Below are 23944 nucleotides of genomic sequence, written 5' to 3' on the forward strand. Positions count from 1 at the left end.
CAGCTGGTGCTTCGTTAACGAGCTGCAAGGCCAAGAGATACTTCTCTCTTCATGCCTGAAACAGGATCGGTATCACAGAGGTGCCACACAGACGGGTGAGTTTTAAGGCAAGAAACCAACATTTCCTCACACGCCGATGATGTTTTCTTTCTGTTTTGCCTCTGCAGGCACCGCCTAGGACCCTCAGACCTCGCTTCAGGAAGAAAAGTACCTCGTCCTCTGCCACCGAAACAATGTGAGTGCAACGAGCCAATCGCACCCAGATCCACAGAATGTCTCTCTTCTGCCTTAACGAGCTCCTCGATAACCACGTAGGAAACAGCAGCGGGATGGACGTGCTCGACGTGCGGCGCTGTAGACGCGGCCTTTCTCTCTCTCCTCTCTCTGTACCCCGTCCCACGCTCCTCGCGCTGTCGGTGGCACGGTCGGGGCGGTCTGACGGAGCCCTGCAGATTCAGAGCCCTCCTTTTGTTTGCAGAGCGTCCCCTTCCTCGTGCTAACCCCGTCGGGCCGTGCATTTACAGTTCTCGTGTGTGTCTGCGTGGCTCTGGCTCTGCGGAAGGCAAAACCACTCAGCTGCTCACGATGCTACACGGACAGCGCGTTGATTTGTGGCTTTACCATTAAGGAAGGGGGCTTGGGGAAGCCACGGATTTCTCTTCCCTCCCCTTCCTCCTCAAGGCAGTGGTGGTGGAACAAATATTTTGGTATTCTGGCTGTTCAAAACGCCTCGTTAGGACTCGTTAGGGAAGGCCGAGCTGTGATGTCAATCCTCCTCCTGCAAGGATTCTCTTCCTTTGAGCCAACCACTGCACTGAAGAGCCAGAACTTAGAGAGGACGAGGAAGAGAGGTGCGAGGTGAATGGTTTCAACGCTGAAAGGGGAGCCTTGATTTTGATCAGCCTGAGCCAGGAGAGTGTTGTGTGGAGAATTTCCTTCTGGAGCAGGGGGTTGGTGAGAGCCGCGGTGTGTTTGTGTCCATGTAGATGTGTAAAAGGAGGGGAAGACGTCCTAGGGTTTGTGTATTTGTGCTTGGTGTCTCTTGTAAGTGTCCCGCATGTGAATTCACACATCCGTTAAGCGCGTGGCCCCTCATGTTTGCTCTTGGCCCTAGACTAGATGAAACCCTTCGTGTTACCCAGAACTGCCCTCACCGAGGGATCCCCGCGCAGCCTGCACCACAAGCAGGGCTACTTGGCTACTGCAGGGGCAGCCCAGGATGCCAACAGCCAGGTGGGAAGCAGCAGGCTCAGACAGAAAGCTGCAGTGGCCTTTGCTCTGCTGGATGTGCATCACGATCCCGGCTGTCCCTGCCCAAGGCAGCCCCAAACTTTCCCCCAAACTTTCCCAGGTATGCAGGGAAGAGAGAAATAGGCTGTGCGTGCACACAAATATTTTTCTGAGCAGGCTGGGAAGTGGGAAAAGCAAGCAGGTGCTTCCTGAGTCTGCCACAACATTCGGCCCCATCGCCGGAGAATTTTATTTCCTTTACACGTGCTAATTAATTGTGGCTTGCAATGGGTGAGAAGGAAGAAGTCCTTGGAAAGTAAATTGTAAAAACCCCAGAGTCCTAAATAGCACTTACAGAAGAGTCAGTCCTTATAACATAGTCAGCAAATGCTTTGAGGAGCTCAGCTTGTGTGTTTTATTTTTAAGCAGCTTTGGAGTTTGATTTATTTTGGCAAGCATTAAAAAGAAAGAGAAAAAACTGCCTGCGGTGTTAGCAGAAATAAAATCCTGTTGCAAGCAAGCTACGTTTCCCTGCTATGCAATAGGCTGCCATAAGATAAAAAGCTGACAAGTTTGCACTCAATTATGCCAAAAAAAACAACAAACCATAGAGCTACAACAGCATCTGACAAATTCTGTTCTCAGACACGCTGCGCTAACATTGAATCTCACTGAAAATATTAATCGTGTCTAATCTGCTGTTTTATTGTAAACTTGACTGTTTAGATTCTCTTAAGTGCTGAGGTGAAATCGTTGACAAGGGAGTTGCCTTATATCTCTCAAAACATTCACTGTATAAAGGAGAAAAATAAACCTTTTCGTATGTCTGGCAAAAAAAAAAATAATAATGTATTAAATTATCAACTGAGCTGTATATTTGTGTATAGATAGACAAACGTGAATGCCTCACCATGTCCACGTAGTGCCCTAGTGTTTTGTCCACAGACCAGCCGTGTGTTTGGTTTCTCCTCCTCCCCACGCAGGCTGTTTACAGGTGTTGCCCCAGGTCTGTCCTTTCACCCTGTGGCTGTTTATTTGAAATAAACGCCAGCCATGAAGTCCTTTCTCCAGCTTTGCTTTGCAGCCTGATTCAGTGAGCGGCCTGCCTGCACTGCTGCTGACCCCTCGTGGCAAGGAGTTTGGAGGTGAGCAAATAAATGCAGGCCCTAGGAAAGGCAGCCTCTAGAGCTCCCAGCCTTTAGCCAGCACAAGGCTCGAGCGTAAGGTGCAGTATTTTAAGGAAAATTGGGGCTGAAGGGAAACTGCATCTGGTCCATGGTAAATGGGGCTGTGAGTTACTTCACCAATTTACCATAAATTCACCTCAGCTCTGAGGACGTCAGGCTCAGGGCAGCCCAGTCCCATCCTCTGTGCCTGTCCCTGTCACCGCAGGCAGTGTCAGCGCAGTTTGTGCTTGCCAACTGCTGAATCAGGATCACAGCAGCTAGAGGGACTTCATTTTATCCCTATAACCACAAAACAATCCCCCGCCAATTAAATTGTGTAGGTGCAAACCCAGCATGGAAGGAAAATCAGGTTATTTACTGCTAGTGAGAGCGAGAAAGCTGCTGGAAATACAGCGCTCCTCAGCCTGGTGTAAACAACCTGCTGCCTCCGCCTGTGCCCTGAACGCCGTGTTCCCACCTAACCAAGCCCCTGCACTCGTGACAGAGCGCTCGTTAATCACAGTCCCCTTCCTGCTGGTTGTTTGGGGTACCTGTTCTGCATCTGGCATCGTACTTGAAGCAGAGAACGCAGTGTCAGGATTTGTGTTTATCCAAACCGAGCAGGGATCGTCGCCGTGCACTCGATGCGATTGCTTTGCTGCAAGCAGCAGAAGAGCCCTGTGCTGAAGCCTCCTGAGCGCGGCCGTCACGACTCCAGAGGCTGACGTTTCGCTGGTTTTGTCACACTGCTCAATACACATCTTGAGTAAAGTCTTAATCTTTTCTTTCAGGAAAACAACCACGATGACATCCGTAGTCTGTTCAATGTATCTGGCAGGCCAGAATCATTATTTGACTGCTGTATTATTTTTATCTCAATTCTGGCTGACTGTATATAGATGTACTCACTAAGTGCTGCATGTCCTTTGGAACTTTTCTGTATGATGAACTGGAAAAAAAAATACAGCTACTGAACACTCTGCGTAACCTGTGAGTTCTTTGAAACGCCACAGCCTCGGGTAGGCAACCATCTCCTGCCATGCCGGTGGCACTGGAGCTGACAAACGCGGAGTACCTAATTAATAAGGGGTTAATTATTAGGAAATATTTGAAGCTACTGCATTTCACACACTTGCTAAGTTTCCAGTGGTGGTCTTCCATATACACAGGTGAGCAGAAGTGCAGTGCATGAAAAACAAGGAAAGACGCAGAGCTGACTGCTTGCGGATGTAGATTAGGACCCAATGAAGCCATTCCACTACTCAAAAACCAACATAAAATACAAAATTCCAGTCCCACGGTGGAGTTCTGCCATGAAATTTGGCTAATGTTTTTAATTGCTTAGCAAAACCACAAGTAACCATTTCCTATGCTAACATGGAGACATGGCAACAGTGTCTGTGTTACCATAATGGGCAGCGACACCGAAACAAAATCCCACTCTTCTCTCCTTGGTAGCAAGCTACCAACAAGCAGGGACATCAAATACTCTGAGGTTAAACACGTTTCTTTAAAAAAATAAGTATTTTGAGTTATCTGCTAGCTTTTATTTTAGACTGTATTCATCCACACACATAATCTTACACACAACCACAAAACCAACAGATTTCAGAACGCTTAGGTGATGAGCTTGGCTCTCACCCTCTGCTAAATAAAACACAAATTGACCCTCAAAGTAGTCTTGAATATTCCTTTATTTTGGGCCCCAATACCAAAATTCTGACCAAACGCTACGCGTATGTTTATTAATAAAGTAACATGTTAGATTTATGATCTAAAATTCAGATACAGGGGCCATACCACACAAGACACCACCTCTTTCCCAGAAAGATGCAAAAAATAACAAATCTCTATACACGAAGATTTGTGCGATCATGGTACTTCTGGTAGGGATCATCAACGTACCAGTTTCTTCTTTTCCAGAAAGAAGTGGTCATTTTATCGAGGAGCTTACACTGCGTTCTGGTGCAGAGCACCATCTCTCTCAGACGCTTCTTCTGGGCAGCAGACTTCTTCCACAGTTTCTTCTTGTAGCCAGACTGTCAGAAGAAAACACACAAAAAATTAAGGTCTCCCTATGCACCCTTCCATGCTAGTTACTAACAGAAGGAAAACAGCCCACTGTCTGTAAACACAAAGCTTATCTGTCTTAAAAAAATAAACTCTTACCTTTCTCCTCACCCAAAGGCCATTATGCAGCCGGAGAAACCGGTCGATGACAGCTTTCACGGTTTTCCTCTTTCCCTTCCGTAAACTATAGTAAGTGACGGTCCTCACGGGCTGCTGAAGTATGGTTGGAAGTAGAGGTGTGACTCTAAAGGAAAAAAGGGGAGGAAATAGAACAGGAATGAAACAACTCTTTCATTAAGCCACTCACTGGATTTTTCACATAATGAGAAATCAGAAGTGCTCTGACTTGAGGATTAACAAAAATTCACGTCACGTTACAACACATCATTCAGCAAGCATACCTACCAATGCTAACTGCACCGCTGAGCTTCAATAGAAATAAATTAATATTGCAAGTTATAGAACAACTCTTCCATCTACTCTAAGCGTAGCTAAATATTTAAGAGCAAACATACTCAACTGTTATTAACATTCAGAACTTTCAGAGTATTAATGGTCAGCAAGAGAATCAGTGATTATAACAAGGCTATTTGTAAAGTCAAGTCTACACCTATAAAGTATACACCATTATACATCCTCCTTCAAGCATTATGCTCAACTGGAAGACTTGGGATTGTAATTAACTCGTTTATTAGACCAAAAAGCGGTAAGTAGCTTCTTAGCCAAGAAAGAGGCCACCTGCTTCTTGCCTAAGGTGCCAAGGAGGGAATAAGCTTGGTGAAAACAACTGCCTGACAGGAAGCTGTGGGGAGCTGGGGGTCGGCCTCTTCTCGCAGGTCACTGTGATAGGACTGGGGGAATGGCCTCAAGTTGTGCCAGGGAAGGTTCAGGTTGGAAATGAGGAGACATTTCTGTCAGAAAGAGCAGTCAGGCCTTGGGACGGGTTGCCCAGGGAGGTGGTGGCATCACCGTCCCTGGGGGTGTTCAAGGAAAGGTTGGGCCTGGTGCTTGGGGACATGTTTTGGTGGTGACAGTGGTGGTTGGGGGGTGGTTGGACCAGGTGGTCTTGGAGGTCTTTTCCAAGATTAATGATTCATTGAATTTCTGCTCCTCATCTGTTACATCCTTCCCTTGCTTTACCGGTGAGCTCCGGCTGAGGGCAGGCAGCACAGAGCAATGCCTACCTACCTCCTTACCCCCCACCCCCCAGAAGCTTCCCCCCACCCCAAAATCACCCCAGCACCGCGCAGACCGCCCCCTACCTGCCGAGGACGGAGGGGAAGCCCGCAGCGGGCAGGCTCCCGAGGGGCCCCAGCCCCTTCCCCAGCAGCGGCGGCGCCTCCCTCAGCCACCTCAATCCCCTGCCGGGCACACCTCGCCCCGCGCCGACACCTCGGGCTGCCCGAGGGGCCCAGCTGCCGAGCGGCCGGAGGAGCCCTGCGGAGAAGCACAGCCCTCACAGGCGGCGGCCCTGAGGCGAGCCCCGAGCCGAGGCGCCGCCATTTCGAGGGCGCCGCGCTGCCCCCCCCACAACATGGCCGCCGCCCTCCCTCAGCCACCGACCCGCCAGAGCCCCGCGCAGCGCCGCCGCCATGTCCCGGCCGCCACAGGAGGAGGCGGAGCGGAGCCAGGGGAACGCCCCGGGAGCTCCACGCTGAGGGCGGCGCTGACAGAACCGGGAGGAGCCGCGGCCCCGCTCCGCCTCACGCCGCGCTCCAAAATGGCGGCCGCCCTCCTCCTGCGCGCCTCAGCGCGCCCTCCGCTTCTGATTGGCCGAGCCGCCCGTCACTCTCGCCCCGCCCTGTGAAGGCCCGCCCCTTTCCCCTTTCCCCGCGCATGCGCGCTGCCCGGTTCCCGGCGGTGAGGGGCGGAGGCGGGCGGTGCTGGCGGCGGAGGCGCACGCGGGGCGATGCTGCGGGCGTGGCGGCGGGCGGGCGGCGCGGTGGCCGCGCAGGTGAGCGGGAGGAGGCGGGGAGCGCGGCGAGGCGAGGCGGGGGAGCCCCGGGCCGTCCGCCGCGGGGCGTCCTCTGAGCGCCGCTCCGTCGGCTCGCAATGACTCCGCGCGCGCGGGCCGCCATTGGCTGCTGGGCCGCTGAAGGACAGCCGCGGCAGCCAATGAGGCGGCGGGGTGGGCGGGCGCGCGGCTGGGGCGCACTACAAATCCCGGCGTGCAGCGCGCGGGGCTCTCCTTGGCGCTGAGCGGTGTTGCGCGCGCGGGGCATGCTGGGTTTTGTAGTCCGGCGCCTGTCTCCTCTCGGGCGCCGCGGTGCATGCTGGGTGTTGTAGTCCTTCGGGCACGGGGCCTGCGGCGGGCTCCTGAAGGGGGTCCCTGAGGGGGGCCGGGGCCGCGCTGAGGGGTGGCGGCCGAGAGCGTTGGGGCTCGGCCGGGCAGCACGGGGGGGAGGCGGCCGGGGCTGGGCCTGGGGGGAGCCGGGGAAGGGAGTGACCTTGGGCCGGGGCGCCGGGCTGCCGGGGGGGGTTGTGAGGGGTCTGAGGGGATCCTGAGGGGGTTTGGGGTCTGTGAGGGGATCATGAGAGGATCTGGGGGCTGTGGGGGGGTGTGGGGGGATCTTGAGGGGGTTTGGGGGCTGTGAGGGGTCTGAGGGGGTTGTGAGGGGGTCATGAGAGGATTTGGGGGGTTGTGAGGGGCTATGAGGGGCCCGTGAGAGAATTTAGGGGGCTGTGAGGGGATTTGGGGGATGTGAGGGGTCTGAGGTGGTCATGAGGGGGTTATGAGAGGATTTGGGGGGTTGTGTGGAGGTTTGGGGGGTGTGAGGGGTCTGAGAGGTGCCCACAGTTGCTGCCGTCCCCCCTCGTATGCAGTGGTGTGGGTACAAGGCAAGAGAAGGAGCAGGAGGGACGTCAGGGTGAAAAATCCCCCCCGTGTGCTTATTTTCTGGGCCTTTCCCCATCCTCACGCTGCTCTCTCCATGTGGTGTTGTGGTACGAAGCCTTTTTAAAGCAGCCCCTCGCTTCTGGAAGACACAAGGGTTTGTAGACGAGGTTTCTGCCTCTACAAACTCCCCAGCTTCTATCTTCAGGCTCAGCCTCACAGTAACACACAAATAAAAGCATCAACCCCACTTTATATTACATTCTACTCCATTCCAGCTCCGTTACTCTTCCTATCCACACACTCTGTGGATAAAGTGTGACCCTTTACACCACCCCAGCAGCCGGCGTCTCCTCTGCCAGCTTTATAGGGCCGGGAGAGGTCTGCCCGGATCATCCAATGCCAGCTGAGGCGAGGGCCTGGGGAAGGTTTGAGCCAGGAGCTGGGAAGACAGCAAGCAGGCTGTGACGTCTGTGTGTCTCTTACATCCCTGTGCATGTGTTCAGCCTCTAAGAGTACATCCAGGATGACTGTGCGGCTCTGGGGAATCGGGTATTGTGCTCTGGAGTTTGGAAGCCTGCCTTCAGTCCGTGAGTTTGATGGAAAAACTGCAGACACGGAGATGCCAGGGCGTTCCCTGGAGCTTTTTTATCTGTACCCTTGCAATTTCTCTCCTTACTTTAAAAAATGACTTATTTTTCTTCATCCCTAGTCACGTTTCTTGATTGCTTGACAAAGGAGGCTTAGTTTGAGCAGCAGAAGTGTGTTTGCAGGCAGGTGGGACCGCCTGAGCGTTCACCTGGTGGGCAAGCTCTCTCAGCACACCGTTTATATTTACATGTACAGGCAGCTGCTGGTCCCCTGGGGTTTCTGCAGCTAAAACCCGTCCCTTTTGGTTGGCAAAAAAAGAAACTGGATGTGAGAAACAAATGTGTTACAGCGCTCCTTCTGCAAGAGATGCGGAATTGTGGCCTCTGGCCTGATCTGAGGTGTGTTAAGGAATTTCTCCCAAGGAGAGACCCACACTTGTGGGGTTATTTTCCCCAATTGCACAATTGGGACTGAGCTGCTCGCAGTGCCCTGCTGCAGGGCCGGTGCTGCCTGCTCGGATCCATACCGAGGGGATTTTTTATTGGTCATAAACACCTGCTAATGGTTCAGTGGGGAGATGAGAAACTCCTCCGAATTTCCCCAGTTAGGGCGATGTAGTGGATGTAAGCAAGATTTTTACAGTGGCAAAAGGCAAGCAATGCAGCTTGAAAGAATTGCTGCTGTTTTTTTTTTTTTTTGGAGGGAGTATTGTATTTTGGTGAGAGGGAAGGAAACCAGAGTGGGTTTCTGCTTATAAAATGCTGCTGAAGGCTCATTTCCAGGTGAGCTGCTCACAGTGCCACAAACCCAGAGTTTGGAAGGGAGTGAAAATTCAGCCTGCAAACCAACCCCGAACACCTTTGTTTTGTCTCCTTGCTCTCTGCTGTAAATGAGAAGATCAGCCAAGGCTTGTGAAGGACTCAGGGGTAAGAAATGCTGCTTTCCTCTCGCTGCCCACACCCTCCTGTTACTAATCAGAGAGTTTTGGCTGACTTTCTGGAAAAAAAACAGGAGTTCAGTGTGCCTGCCTCTCTGCGGCTTGGATAAGGATGGGAGCTGACCCCCAAGACGTGTGCTCGTTACGTGTTGCCCTACGCAGACATAAATAAAGAAGGCTCTCTCCTTGGCTCAGGGCTTAGTGAAGCATTCCCTGATCCTTGTTTATGGATTTTGATTTTCATTTTTTAATTTTCTAGTTGCCCTCAGTTGTGGGAAGCGATCCTTTTGTGACTCGTGCATGGATCTCCCCTGGGTCCTGTCTTCCTCTTGTAGCAATTCACGTGTGGAAAAAGAAAAATGGAGGGGGCAGTGCTTCTGCTTGTTCTTGGGATTAGAGTACCTTAACCAGCCTTTCTGGTAAACCTGCTTCTGGGGCTAAAACAGGAGATAAACATCTGGGGTCGTGTCATTTGTGTTAAGTAGAATACGGCGGTTTATCACTTGCTCCTCATACGGTAACTTCATTTACATTATAATCCGATCTCTGTTTTGATCGAGGTGTTTTTGTAGTCCTTTTAGAGAAGGTCTTGGTGTGGGAGAAGAAATTGTTTGTGCCTTCAAAGCAAGGTGTAAGTGTTTACACCTTGCAAGGTGTAAAGCAAAGCAAGCTGTAAGTGTTTAAGCAGCTCTGTTTCTCTGCTGTCACAGCTGAGCTGTGGTGAAGAGAACCCAAACCGATCCAGTTGTGCCACACGGACCGGAGGAAGGGAACATAAATAGTGAAAACAGAAGGAGAAATAACTTGGGATGTTTTTTTTTTTTTTGCTTGTTTTTCCGAAATAACTAATCACTTTTTACGATGCCCTCAAGATGCTCTTGCGAGAAGTCTGTTGTTTGGGGGAGAAAACCCCAACATCGCTGCCTTCCCTTGGAGCCCGTGTGAGACGTGGCGGTGGAGCAGGCTGAGCTGAGACGTGAGTCCAGGTGAGGAGATGCCTCGGGGTGCCCGCTGACTCTTCTCTCCTCCTCTCCTTGCAGAGTTGCCGGTGTGGGAGAGCAGCGCTGCGCCCCTCACGAGTGAGCCGAGGATATGCGACTGCCTCGGGGGAGTCGGGGTGCGTAGGAGGGTTTTGGGGGGTGGGCTTGAGCCTTCTGTGCCCTCTGCTGAGGGTGAACCTGCTGCTGAAGTCCACATGAGAGCAAACTGGTGGTGGGGGTGGGATTTGTTTGGTTGTTAGCTTTTATTCTCCTGGTTCCTTGTGTTTCTTGCTTGGTTGACTCAGATCTAAACAAATCCTACCGAGGTGAGTGCTGGTCAGAAGGGAGGTTGGGGGTGGTCGCCTTGAACCAAGCTGGGATGCGATTTACGTCATTTTCACTCTTTCCTCCCCTCCAACAGCGTTTCTGTAGGCAAAATTATCGGTGCCAGTGTCTTGTTTGTGGGTGGAGGAGTAGGGGGAACCGTCCTGTACGCCAGCTATGACACGCAGTTCCGGGAGAACGTAGAGAAAGCCATCCCCTACTCCGACAAACTCTTCGAGATGGCTCTTGGTCCCGCACCTTACAGCGCGCCGATGCCAAAGAAACCGGTGAGCATTTCCCCCCCAGCACGCTTAATTCCTGGAATTTAACTAATTTCACCGTGGCTGGAGGTTTAGGGTAGTTAGTGAGATTGTAGGATTAGAAAACTTCCATTCTGAGCTGAACTTACTTTAAAGAGATCTGAGAACTTCTTGGATCAATAAAGCTTTGAATGGTGTGGTACTGTGTGTGAGTGTCACAGTCTGAAGTCTTAGTGATGTGACCCTGCAAATGGAAAACCTGATACTGCCCTCAGCACCGCACTGGAAATGGAATCTGGAGGTTTCTCTCTTACTGCATCTGAAGGAAAACACTCCCTGCTTAAACAAGAATGCTGAAAGGCTCCTCTGGCTGTGGCTTTTCGGAGCTATCAGAAGCTTTTTGACCTTCGGGAAACCCAAAATATTTTTAATTTAATAAAGCTGTCCTAAACAAATAGCACATCAGTTAACCAAAACTGCCTCTCTTCTGTTTTCAGCTGCCGGCACTTTTTGGTAAGCTCCTGCTGCCTCCCAAGCACTGAGTAGCTCTTGCACAAAACAGACTGGTCAGACTAAAATCATCATCTGCCTAGTAAAGGCTCCAATTCAGATGTTTTCATTATTACCTTGTGGCTTTATGTGATGGATACTAAAGAATTAATATCATAAAGCCTTGCAATGATTTACACTTGAGTTAGTGCTCATCTGTCCTAAAAACTAGCATCCAGGCCCTTTCACAGAGCAGTCAGTGAGGCCATTCTGTCAAACCCACACCATGCCTGTAGCATCTTCGGCCACGACTCTGTGTTCTGTAAAGATTCCTTCTAAATTAAAAAATTAAGGCAGGCAATTACGTGGCCTTGCTACTGTTTTCATGCTGTAGTTTGAGGTTTAGGTTTATGATTCAGTTGTCTAGACGTGGAAATGTTCTTCTGTGTTTTCATGGAATTGGTGACACGCAGGCTCCTTGAAAACTGGTGACATTTCTTCTTTTTGCTTTTCAAGATCCAGCAAGGTCCCCTGAAGATCTCCTCTGTAGCAGAAGTAATGAAGGAATCTAAACAGCCCATTACCAAATCCCCAATAAGCAAACCAGAAGCTGTTCCTCCTGCAGAGGAAAAAGAAGGTAACCTTACACAGTGTCACGCAGAGGGAAACAAAGGATCTCACGTTCTCTTGTTCTGTACACCCCATAGCAGATTAAAATAGTCTTTTGGAGTGGTTGAAGATGAGTATGTTAGAATTTCTTCAAATTAATACTATTTTCTTCTCAGCCGTAAGAATATTTGTCTAAAAAGGCTTAAATTATTTTTGCTGAGTTTTTCTGAAGTTTATTTACGCTAGAATATTTGGATTCTAATGTAAATAATGACTGTCCTGCATAGTTTTGGATGTGAGACTCATCAGGAAGAACACTTTGGGTGCTGGACTTGGAGAGGATTTCTCTCTCCCTCTTAAGCAAATGCAAGAAACTTCACCTAGGATAACTGCTGGGCTGCTTTTAATGCAGGATCAAATGGAATCAGTTTAGAGAGGAGCAGTTCGCATCTTTGTTTCTTCAGCTGCCACGTCGAGTGAAGTTCTGTGTGCATGTGTAATACTGAATGCTGTCTGTCCAGAATAAAGTAATGTGAATGTCCAACTAATGTTTTAACAGAGGAAAAAGAGTCTTTATCTCCCTGTACTCACGTTGAGCACGTGCATACTAACTGTTGGAGTTCTGTAACTGTACTTAACAGCAGGCACAGCTGCAGCACAGATCATCTCTGCAACAGGCGTGGCCGTGTCGGTGCCAGCTCCGGGGATACAGCCTGAAGAAGGTGAAAAAGAGCATACAAATGCAACAAAGAAAGCCCGAATTCTACATTTTTAAGTGCATAACTTCTTATTTCTGTGTTGGTATTTGTCATTTGTGAAGGCACTATTCTTTGTGCCTTTTGCAGAAGAACTTGCATTGTGTTAGCAGGTTTTTAGCGTACCGAGACAGTGGGATTGATAGCTGGGGCAGGGACAGGGATGGATGTAGGAGGAAAGCCTGCCTTTGTGCTGGGCTGGAACGTGCACAGTCCAGTTTGCCTCTGCTGCTTGTGGCTTTCTGACTGTGGTTCAGAAAAGCTTGTCTGTGCAGGGCTAAGTGAAGCAACTTCATTTACTGCTTAACTGAACAGGAAACACTAGTTTCTCTCTAGGCTATTTCAGATGAGAGTAAATTAATTTATTTCCCTATTACAAGCCATTTCATAAACTTATGCAAGCAAGAAGTGAATAAATCCTTCATTTAGCATCAACATTATTAAAATGTAACCCCATTTTTTTTAGATGCAGCCCAAGTCTGAGATCTGGGTTCTCTCCTCAGTGTACAGGCAGACTTAGAGAGAATTAGCTCGATGTTAATTCCTGTTTTGGAGAGTAACAACATTTTAAGCAGCCTTAGGCTAAGGCATTGAGTATAATCTTGACTCACCGTGGCCCTCTCCCTAACCTGCTTTACATTGGCTGAACTCTCCAAGCGTGCCAAAGGGGAGATGAAAAAAACATGGAGAGAGATTTACTGAAACCTTAAACTTGGCTCCATTTTAATTCTTGCTTTGCCTTTGAATTTTGTGTATCTTTGTAACTAGACAACGTACAATGTACAGATGCATGTGAGGTATCCATGCTTCTGCCTTTAATTTTAAGAAGCTTTGTGCCAGTCCTTTGCAATTATGAGTATAAAAAAGCTTGAGGCAGTTTTGGCATAGCTTCGTGCAAAAGTCAGATTTATAAAATGATACTAACTCCGCAAATTGATTTTTGAAAATAAAGTCACTTCCCTACAAGTAATCCAAGTAGTAATTTGGACTCTCCAATGAAAGAGTTTTACTCTCTGCTTTGTAGGTAAAGAACACGAAGTTTCCCATGCTATAAAGGAACGCTCACCAGAAGAAGTTGCGGCCCGCCTTGCCCAGCAAGACAAGGAGGAACAAGAGAAGATATCGGGTGAGTCCTTACCATCACTTTTCCTGTGCCTCTTGTATGGGGCAAAAGGATTGTTGGACTCTGTTGGCTTATGCAGCTGTCTTTAACCCGTGTTGTGCTGGCAGAATGAGTGCTGGTGAAGAACACTCCACCCACTCACAAATAACTGATGGTCAGACAATGATGAATACAAAAATGAGGTGGAACAAACCTCTGAGCTTCAACTTGAAGAGCTCGGGCAGGCTGCTCAGGGCCTTCTCCCCTGGAGCTTTGAAACTCTCCAAGGGTAGAGAGAGATTGTCCCACCTCTCTGAACATCTCTGCCAGTACTATTTATGGTGGAGAGCTTGTTGCATATAATTAATTTCTGTTGTTTACACTTTAATTATTGCCTCTTACCCTTTCTCTAGGCACCTCTGAGAAGTATGTTTCTATTATTTTCTGTAATCCCTCTTTATTTTCCTCTTAGACTTCTCTTCTTCAGGCTAGAATAAGACCTCTTCAGTCCCCTCACCATCATAGTGGTTCTCTGTTGTTGTCTCCCTGCTGAGAATCTCAGAAAGGGACGGAGTGTTCCACATGTGGTCTTGTAAATGCTGGGTAGAGGCAGACTGTTCCTTTGTTTGATCTGTGTCACGATCTGTTGTTTGATGCAGCCATGCTGATTTGGTTCCTGCTTGAATAATTAGTAGGTCGTTTGGGCTTGTATCCTGATAGGAGTGGATGGTTGCCTCCATCACCTTCTGGGCTGGGAGGAGTAACTTTGTGGCTGGAATATATCTTTCCTGGGGAAGACAGGAATATTTATTTGTTTCCTCTTGATAACCACTGCAGAAAGTAAAGAGGGAAAACTTCTTCTGGACTAAATGCACCCCTCTGCAAACGCGTGATTAAGGTCTTCCACTGAGTAGTCCTACTGCTCTAAGCACAGTCCTAATTTTCTGAATTAGGAATATGTTCTGACGACATTTCTTCTTCCATAGGTTCCAGTGTAGTTGCCAAACTGGCCAACTCTTTTGGGTCACAGAAAACAATGTGAGGAGACATTTGAGGAGATGTAGAGGATGTAACGTTCCACTTTACTAATCAGTTTAATTCAGTTCATTCTTTTTTTTTTTTCCAGCCCTTGCAGCAACATTAGAAGGAGCCCTGAGCTCTACAGCTCGTGTAACTCTCCAGGCGATTACAGCACAGGAATCTGCTGTGCAAGCAGTGAATGCCCACTTACAGATACTGAAGGAGGCAATGGACAATTCTGAGGTAAGTTGGACAAAGGGGTACTTTGTATATTCTACTCAGCAAAACTTGCCATCTCACAATTAAAGTTGGAAGCTTTTCATGCACTGGCTTAACGTTTATCACAGTTTTAACTCATCTTTCCACTTCTGAAATGTGTAGTTTAATAATAAAATGCTTCTGAGTTTGACTTTTTTCCCCCTCCAACTCATTAATTCCACTTTGGCGAGTAGAAAAGTTCAAGTGATGCTGCTGGTCTTCACAGGTAATGCAGAGAGTATAAGTGAGTGGTTCATCCAATGAGCTGGGGCATACAGACAACTAAACTGAATTCTGTGCTGAGTAAAACAAATGCCTTAAGAGTTTGTTCTTTAGCTTGATACTTAAATGTTCTGTATTACTTCAAAATTGCTTTTAAGAGTCATACATACAGAGATTTGCCCCAGAATGTTGTAGCACCATACTGTGATCCTCACACATGCCTTGCTGTGTGTACAAATATCTGTTGCTCAGGTTGAACAAAATGTTAAGGATCAAACAAAACAACATAAAATGCTGAAAGGAAGAAGTTCTTAAAGCTTCCAGATACGTTGTTGGTAAAACAAAAGCATGTTGGTCAGCCCGAGTGGAATGAATGTAACAAACTGAATCTGTACAGGCTGTTATTTCCTGGGTAACTTTATTGTAGCGATTTTGATAACCCTAAGGGAAAATCTGTGCTTCTTAGGCTGCTGGGGAGAAAAAATCCGCTCAGTGGCGCACTCTGGAGGAAGCACTGAAAGATCGGAGGAGAGCAGTGGATGAAGCCGCTGATGCCCTTCTGAAAGCCAAGTATGTTCCTGGTTTTAAGACTCTTAGTGGTAAGGTGACGCCACCCATGAGGGCTGGCAGGCATTAGATGGGTTTGGGGACCATTTTTAAGGCTAGATTTTTCTTAGATATGTGGTTAATGAAAAGTTGAATTCTGAAACAGCCTGCTCATAACGTCAGGTTCTGAATAAATTGTGGTGGTGTGCACTGAGTCTGGTGTGCAGGCTCATCACTTAGTGACTGTAACAGCAAAAGTAAGCTGATGGACAAAAACGTCTCCAAGTTGTTTCTGTAATGAGGGTAGAAATAAATTTGGAAGCTCTTCAGTGCTTCTGAGGCTGAGGGGGCAATGGGAGGAAGAGGGGAACGTCCGTGAAGTCGCACAGTTGGTAAGCTACAAACTCCTCTTACCCTGGAAGTTGCTGTGCTGACTGGGAATGGGTAGGAGGGGTAATTGGGGGTTGCAAAGAGTAAAACCAAGCTAGCCAAAACCCCAGATATGCTAAATTATTGATAACCAAAACTGTAGGTGCTCAAAGGTTATTGTTAGCTTTAAGACTGTCTGTCTACTGGATGCCTCCACTTCCAACGAGTTATTTATTTTAAAAAGCTTGCTCCTTGCTCCAGTGAGGTTATTAGAAATGTCTGTTGGTTTGAATGGATTTGGAAAAAGAACGCTTGTTCCTTGACTTCCTAGAGGAAAATGGTTCTCAATTACCAACAACAAAAAAAAATCTTTTACAGAGCTCCATAAATACATATATAGAGAGAGAGCTCTATAGAGCTCTTTTACAGAGCTCTACAAATTTTCTCCATCCTCATTTATCTCTACCAGTCACCAAGTTGTAATTTTACCATACATAACTCTCATTTTATGTGGAATGGAGCCACTGACATCTCTAGGCTTCAGGCTGCAGAAGAAAATCTTTAATCTCAGCATTTTTGGTGTAGAGCTGGTAGATGGGAAATGTCATTGGAGTTACCAGGTGGCTTTTTCTATAAATACAGATGGTGTCAAGTAAGCTTTTCTCTGGGGTTATGTTGTAAGACCTGTACGTGTTATAATTAGCAGCTGCTTTTATTTTCAGAGAAGAGCTAGAGAAGACAAAAGGTGTAATTGAGAACGCCAAGAAGTCTCAGATCGCGGGAGCCAAATCTCACATTACTGCTGCAGAAGAAAATCTTCATCATATGATTGTCGACTTGGACAATGTGGTGAAAAAGGTAACGCTTCCACACACTGCTTTTAATCACCATTAGAATAACAACTACTTGGCAGCTTGTGCAGAATTCCCTTTCCAAAGTGCTCTGCAGTAGATTAAGTACTTGCAGTAGATTAAATACTTTTAGTTTGATTTTTTTTTTTTTTTTAGCTATGGTCAGTCCTTGAACTGATTATACTACCAGTATATAGTCCTGACAAAGACTTTGTGAGAAAAACCTGCTCTCTGTCATGAAAATCTCCAGGCAGCTTGATTGGAGCCATGCTTTCTTTGGGCAACTTGTAGCTCTTCCTGTCTGATGTTGAGTGGAATTGTGAAAGATTCAGACAAAACACTAAACGTGTGGCATGATGTGGTGTGCCTTCCACGCGGTGTTTTCATGTTCTGCTGCTGGCAGCTCCTCTTTGGCATGAGAAACTTAAGAGTCACTGAGTGCTGCTTTTTAACCTTGAAAGGAAACTTTGGAAGCTCTGATAAAAGACACACCTCTGTAATCGCGGGGCTGGGGAGGAGTAGGAGCAATGTGTGCTAATGGCGTTGTGGGTAAATTACAGCTCAGAAGACGGGAAGAAAAGTAAAGGTGAAATTTGGCTCCCTTTGCAGGCCAGCTCCTGCACAGGGAGACAAATTCCAATTCCATTCCTCGGGTGTAATTTTGGTGGTGAATTTATCTTAATAGCAGGAGCATCAGGAATTAGTGAGAGGAGGGCAGTTCTCTTAGGAGTAACTTGCTAGGCAAGGCAACAAGTGTTCGGTAATGGAAGAAAAGAGCTGCACATCTTTAAAGATAAATTCAGCATTTAAGATGCTGCTTGGATGCTGTCTAGGCTACAGGCTGACAGTGCTGTTACAGTGTGTGTGTGAAAGGAAATGGAGTTGTGTAGCTCAAGCAAATAATGATTGTACACAAGAGGTTTGATAGCACAGGCTGGTTTTTCTTTTCCCTAGGCGTGTTTGTTTTAGTTGGGCTGGAAGATAAAGATCTCTGCCACTAACTCAGGGCCCAGTCTTAAATTACGTCTCTCTGTTTTTGATATTAGCCTTGAAAAATAAACTTATTCATTTTGTTTGTTGCAGGTTCAGGCAGCGCAGTCTGAGGCCAAGATAGTAGCTCAGTATCACGAGCTTGTGGCTACAGCTCGAGAGGAGTTTCAGCGAGAGCTTGACAGCATCACTCCGGACGTCCAGCCCGGCTGGAAGGGGCTGAGTAAGTCTGGCACTGCGGCGGTGTTCCTGGCTGGTTGCCTTGACCTTGTAGTGCTTCTGTAGTCCTGCCTGCTGGACTGAGCGTTCAGCGTCATTTTTTCCTCTGGTTTTGTTGAAAATGAGTTCACAGAAGGAGTAGGCTAAAGCAGGTGTTAGGGCATCGGTGCCTTCTGGCTCCTGCATGACACGGAGTGCTGATGTGGTGTGCTTGTTTCAAAGTTAGGCAGGGTGTGTTCTCGTTTTATTTCATTTTTGTAATCCATGCACTATATTTTATCAGTTATACTGTTGTGAGAAGGGAGGCAATACCTACACACAGTGAAGTCAGCACGGCCTGTCACATGCTCTGCTTGATTTAAGAAACAGCCCCGGTCGCTCCAGATTTGGATCAAATGTGTGTTCCTGTCTGATCAAGTATTTCTCTGGTTGATTCTGTTATAAGTATTCTCATAGACTGTTATAGCAGAGAAGCAAAGAGCTCCCTGAATTTTTCTAGGTCATCACTGGAATGATAAACTAAAAGAGAGATTCACAGTTCTTTACATACCCTACATGTACATACCCCAGGGTGTTACTTCTAAGTGAAATTGACACAGGAACTAATCCCAAAGCTACTACTCCTACAGTTCTTTGCCTGGGATCTGACATCTCACACACTCATATTTTTGAGTTGCTTGGGTTTTTTCAACTTGAGCTCTTTTCTACTTTCCTTACAGCAGAAAAAAGAGAAATGTGATTTAAAAAAGCGTAGTTAGAATCTTCCTCTCTTACAAGAGGGATAAATGTATTACTTTGGGTTGTTGGAAGGTTCACGTACCGCAGAGTTTTAACAGAAAATGTACTGAATGATCTCACATGTTTCTAGTTGCAGTGTTTAGAAGGACCGTGTCTGAGTTACAGTTCGTTTCCCTCTAGTTATAATACGGTTTGTTTGTAAAATCATCTCTGGAAAGGTCCTTTTGTTTTGTTTGATTGTTTTTTAAAGTTGGGAAAACATTTTTAGATTAACGAGCTGTTTGCAGTTGCTGTGCTGGCTTACACGTGTAGTCTTTTAGGGTATTAGTTCTGAAGAAAAGTTGATTTTGGCACCCTGGAGGTGGAGCTGCCATTCCTAATTCAGGCTAAAGAGTGAATAAACATCCTGGTTTTGTGCTCACTGCGCTTTGGTGGGTGCAGAGGGAGCCTCGTGGTAGCTTCCAAGCATTCAGTGTCATACTGCCGTGACCCACTGAAGTACACGGGACTGAGTTTTTGGCAACTCTCCCTGCTGCTTGGGAATTTGGTTCTTCCCAACTGCTTCTAAGAACCCGGAAACATCAAACTAAAACTTTCAGTGTCCTTCGCACTTCTCTGCTCCCACCTCGTATTCCTTGCTTTGGCTAAACGTAAAGGTTAACCTGGGGGTTCCCAAAGGTGGGGGTAGTGACTGGGATGTTTTGGGCTACATCTTGCTTGTAATGTGGAGAGACTTTTAGCATCAGCATGCTGTTCTTTTACATTCCTGAAGACTTGGACTCAACACTAAAATAGATATGAAGCTGTTTCAATTTTTCTTTTGCACGACTGACTTGCAGTAGTGAACGTGCATTAACTTTTCCAACCTCTCCTCTTTCTGTTTGCAGAGATAACTGATTTAGGTGAGTTCCTCTAACTTTTTATGGTCTTGTGAATGTCATCTCTTTTCTCTTTGTGCTTTTTTATGTGTGGTACACCACTGTAAATGACATGCAATACCAACAGAGGCAGAATGTTGCATTCCGAAAATATTCCATGACTGAGTTATGCTTTGGGATCCCTTCCACTCGTGTTGCACGTGCTGCTTGAACCACAATGTCTTTGTCTAACAGCGCTTGCTTGCCAGGGGAGTGGGATTGTTGGCTTCTGAAAACCAAGCTTGCTTTCTCATTGCAAATTTAAGCTGTTCAGTAGCTGCTGCTGAGATTCCAGTGAGAAACAGAAACTTTGATCAGTTCTAATGAAGCTACGTGACGGGGTTTTTCCTCAAGTAGGCCCAGCTTGCAGTGCTCCTGGCTTGTGTGAGGTGCTGGATGCGCCAGCTCCTGCTGATACTGCTAAAATGCCCAGGTACTTCGTGTGCTTGAAAAGCCACGTGGGGCACTCTGAGCTGGGTCATCAAAAATGATTGGTTTAATTTGAATTTAATCATGATTGATTAACTCTTTGATTCTGAAGATTTTTTTTCTCGTTGGAAAGAAACCTAATGTAAAGCTTGAGTGCAGTAAAGCCCAGCTCTGTTTTAATAGCAGTAATTTCAGTGGCTGAGCCCCTTAGTGCTGCTGGCTTTCCTAGAAGAAAAATACCAAACTTCTTCACAGATCCACTTCTAGTTATGAGCACTGCTGCTCTTCGAATAGCCAAACCTGAAAGATACAAATTCGGATAACACAGCTGGTTGTGAACAGTTGGCCCGGAGGACTGTTGAAGAAAGATCCTTGTTTTGGCTCTCACTGTGCCTTCAGATGTTCACAGGATCCCATTTCTGTGAGCTTGTACCCAGCTAGCCCTATCAGTCAGCACGGGGGTTTTACAGATCCTGCTGCTCTGTGTGCTGTTGGAGGGAAACACACGGTGATGTAAAGACCAAGAAAATGACAGAGTTGTCAACAGTCTCCTCTAATTGTAATTACAGGAGTATAAATCATAGGTGCGAATGATTGCAAAGAATTGAAGGGTGTTTCTCTCCTGCTTACATTTGGTTTGGTTCAGAAAGGAACATTGGCTGGGCATTAGCACTAGTGAAGGGCTTGAAGTGCTCAGAAACCTCATTAAAACACGTTCCCATTTCATAAAAACCACGTGTGGAGCCTTAGGTGGCCGTTTCTCACAGCCCTGCCTAATGCCCCGTGTTTTCTTCAGCCGGGCAGCTGTCGACGGACGACCTGAATTCTCTGATTGCACACGCCCACCGGCGCATTGACCAGCTGAACAAGGAGCTGGCCGAGCAGCGGGTGAGGGAACAGCAGCACATCGAGCTGGCCCTGGAGAAGCAGAAACTGGAAGACAAAAAGGCACTCGAGGCAGCTGTGGCCAAAGCGCTGGAGCACCACAAAAGTGAGATCGAGATTGAACAGGAGAAGAAGGTAAAGTGGCATAACCCACACGTTTCAATCTCCAGTGCCAAAAGAATGTAGAAGAGCTAGGGAAGGTGCACGGGAGGGCAACCAGGGTGTTGTGGGTGATGAGAGACTTGAGATAGGAGCCCTCTGGAAAAGAGATTTTCCAGAAACTTTTCCATGGAAAAGAGATTGAGCAGGAAAACTTCAAATTTAGAACGGTGGAGTTGTACAGTAAACCAGGGAATTACTTTTGTTTTTCACATTACTAAGGATTTCACTACAGCCTATTACTTCTGACTGCTGTTGCTTTAACACTGTCATCTTCGTACCATCATCTTTGCATTTAGGGGAAGGCTGGAAATGGCACAATCCTTATTAAAAAAAAAAAAAATCATAAACATGAAAGTGCTTCAGGTGCTTCTAATTAAACCTGCAGCATACATCTTGTGCTAGCTTGCACTCTCCACAGTGGATAAATGTTTTTATAGATCAGGGAAAATGAAAGGGTATTACAACTTCATGCTGTAATGCTGTTAAACAATGTAATATAGGGAAAAGGGAAGGCATGTTTTGTTTAGAAGCTGATTTATAAATGTCAGTGCTTAGTTTGTCGCTTTACTGTATTTTTTGTGTAATATTTTGATACCAGCATGTACACCAGGTGTTGGCACTGGGGAGTGTGTGGTGGTTCTACTCCAGGTGAGCCCTGATGGCTGATAATCAGTGTGTGATGGGCGGTTGAAAGGCGTGGTGTAATTCCAGCTGCTCGCTTGCGTGCAGGTTGAAGAAGTCCGAGAGGTGATGGAGAGTGAAATGAGGACCCAGCTGCGGCGGCAGGCTGCTGCCCACACCGACCATCTGAGAGATGTTCTTAAGATCCAGGAACAGGAGCTGAAGGTGGAGTTTGAGCAGGTAAGGGGGAGAGGCCTTGACGAATGGGTTCAGTTTGGTTCAGTGCTGCTGTTGAAGCCTTGACGAGCATGAACTTCGCAGGGTGAGAGTCGTGAATCATCTTCTAGAAGACTGAAAAGGATAGGCAGGCTCCCCTCCCTAGCCCCTTGTGTAGGTGAACGAGTACTTGAACTCAGAGGTCTTATTCTGAGTTGTCTTAAAAGCTTCTACTTTAGGTGAGAAGCTTGTGAGGATTAAAAATGCAGAAACTGTTAATTTCACCCTAATAAGGCTTCTTACTGGTATAATTTATTTACCATATGCAAGGTCTCTAGCAATGAAAAAAACAACTATGGCAACATTTCTTAAAAAGCTGAATACAGTTCAGCAGCTGTTACTGGCCTGCTGATAAATGTTTCTATTTCAGAACTTATCGGAGAAGCTCAGCGAGCAAGAAATGCAATTCAGACGCCTTACTCAGGAACAGCTCGACAACTTCACCTTGGACATCAACACTGCCTACGCCAGGCTGAAGGGGATTGAGCAAGCAGTTGAGAGTGAGCATTGGCACTGAAATTGCATCTCGTTAAGGACTAGAGTCAAGATCCCTCAGACCTATTACCAAATCTGGTGCCTAAACGCAGGATTAGATGTAGCCTGTGGGCCGTGGGTTGTTACAGCTGAGTACCCAATGCCTGCCAGAGCTGGTTCTGCTGAAAGCTGCCCTAGGGCTCTGTGTGCAGGGACCTGGAGCATGGAACTGGCTTGCTGAGAGCACAAAGGGCAAGGGGGTGGCTGTTTCTGAGGGTTTAGAGGGATGGCTTTTGGTGCACACACTTTCCTGTTACTTTTCCTGTGTGCATGAGTCCCCTTGTTATTTTGCAGGCCACGCGGTAGCAGAAGAGGAGGCCAGGAAGGCCCACCAGCTGTGGCTTTCTGTGGAAGCGCTCAAATACTGCATGAGAACAGCTTCAGGGGACAGTCCCACAGAGCCCCTGGAGAGCGCCGTGAAGGCCATCAAGGCCAGCTGCTCCGACAACGCCTTCACAGAAGCCTTAACAGCAGCTCTGCCCCAGGAGTCCCTGACACGAGGGGTGTACAGCGAGGAGGCCCTCCGAGCGCGCTTCTACACCGTGCAGAAACTGGCCAAGAGAGTGGCTATGATCGATGAAACCAGGAACAGCTTGTACCAGTACTTCCTCTCTTACCTGCAGTCGCTTCTCCTGTTTCACCCCCAGCAAATGAAGCCGCCCGCCGAGCTCAGCCCCGACGACCTGGATACGTTCAAGTTACTGTCCTACGCTTCCTACTGCATCGAGCATGGAGACCTGGAGCTGGCAGCCAAGTTTGTCAACCAGCTGAAGGGAGAGTCCAGGAGAGTGGCGCACGACTGGCTGACCGAAGCTCGGATGACCCTGGAAACGAAACAGATCGTGGATATCCTGACTGCGTACGCCAGCGCTGTGGGGTTAGGGACAACTCAGGTGCAGTGAGCTAGGATGGGCGCTTCAGAGGCAGTTGGGCACTTGTTGGTGCTGCAGGGAAATCCACTGATCGCCTGAGGTGTGCAAACCAAGCAGCTGGCGGGGGCGTGAAATCCAAGCACGGGTACTGCCCTGTTTCTTTGCACTGTATTTAACTTCACCACCTGTTGTACTTGTATTGGGTTGAGTTATCGTGACAACCAACTTCAGGAAGCTTCTCTACAATTTGTGTTAACAATTTTATTTCCCCGTCTTACCAAGCCGGCTCGTGATCCAACCAAAATAATGTTTGTAACCTCCCGATGATTTGCCACATTGTCAGCTGAATAAAACCAGACTTCAACCACCTCCCTCCTGCTCTTGTTTCCTGTTTAATATCAAATACAACGTACAACAGCCTTTTTGCATAACCTGTGGAAAGCAGAATTTACCCTCTGTACTTGTTCTGTTCTCAAGCAGTAAGAATTCACTGATGAAATCAATTCTGATTGGTACAGCTGTAAATAAAACATTTACAAGCACAGGTTTAAGCAGACAAAAATTAAGTGTCAGAGCATGCATTATGGTGTCCCCTTCCTGGCACAGGGCCTGTTCACCTCCTGAAGTAAACGCTGCCTTTGCCCAGCTTTGCTGCAAATCTTACTAGTACGTGAGTAGCACCTTACTTT

The 23944-nt window shown here is 47.4% G+C and overlaps 3 protein-coding genes and 1 long non-coding RNA gene across 12 annotated transcripts in view; 3 read left to right on the plus strand and 1 right to left on the minus strand.

Annotated features, from left to right (window-relative positions):
- The window catches only part of REEP1 (receptor accessory protein 1), a 54535-nt gene extending 51152 nt beyond the window's left edge, over window positions 1–3383 (plus strand). For all 6 annotated transcript variants that reach the window (XM_084518004.1, XM_084518005.1, XM_084517996.1 and 3 more), the window contains one exon: window positions 168–3383. In XM_084518004.1, coding sequence (XP_084374130.1) covers window positions 168–239 — 72 coding nt within the window. In that variant the 3' untranslated portion in view covers window positions 240–3383. The remainder of the gene's footprint in view (window positions 1–167) is intronic.
- Window positions 3384–4072: 689 nt separating this feature from the next.
- MRPL35 (mitochondrial ribosomal protein L35) lies at window positions 4073–6182 on the minus strand. Its single transcript, XM_084518006.1, has 4 exons — window positions 6030–6182; window positions 5729–5903; window positions 4566–4710; window positions 4073–4435 (listed from the first exon to the last, which is right to left on the minus strand). The coding sequence occupies exons 1-4, from the start codon at window positions 6058–6060 to the stop codon at window positions 4247–4249; spliced, it is 540 nt and encodes a 179-aa protein (XP_084374132.1). The 5' UTR covers window positions 6061–6182; the 3' UTR covers window positions 4073–4246.
- A 97-nt stretch (window positions 6183–6279) lies between these two features.
- Window positions 6280–23624, plus strand: IMMT (inner membrane mitochondrial protein). 4 transcript variants are annotated; one of them, XM_084517990.1, is made up of 15 exons: window positions 6281–6420; window positions 9868–9944; window positions 10229–10418; window positions 11397–11517; window positions 12131–12211; window positions 13269–13370; window positions 14473–14609; window positions 15313–15416; window positions 16484–16619; window positions 17696–17825; window positions 19447–19461; window positions 20702–20925; window positions 21682–21813; window positions 22220–22349; window positions 22678–23624. In XM_084517990.1, the coding sequence occupies exons 1-15, from the start codon at window positions 6376–6378 to the stop codon at window positions 23283–23285; spliced, it is 2232 nt and encodes a 743-aa protein (XP_084374116.1). In that variant the 5' UTR covers window positions 6281–6375; the 3' UTR covers window positions 23286–23624. The 4 variants fall into 4 exon arrangements, with proteins under 4 accessions (XP_084374117.1, XP_084374119.1, XP_084374116.1 ...); XM_084517991.1 differs by lacking the exon at window positions 19447–19461 and having other exon boundaries at window positions 6280–6420; XM_084517992.1 differs by lacking the exon at window positions 12131–12211.
- LOC311436154 lies at window positions 7275–9620 on the plus strand. The gene is made up of 2 exons (XR_014692622.1): window positions 7275–9456; window positions 9498–9620. It is a non-coding gene; the product is annotated as an uncharacterized lncRNA (long non-coding RNA).
- Window positions 23625–23944: the final 320 nt, after the last annotated feature.

This window comes from Aythya ferina, assembly GCF_964211825.1.
Source record: "Aythya ferina genome assembly, chromosome: 4".
In the NCBI taxonomy this organism is placed as follows: Eukaryota; Metazoa; Chordata; class Aves; order Anseriformes; family Anatidae; genus Aythya; species Aythya ferina.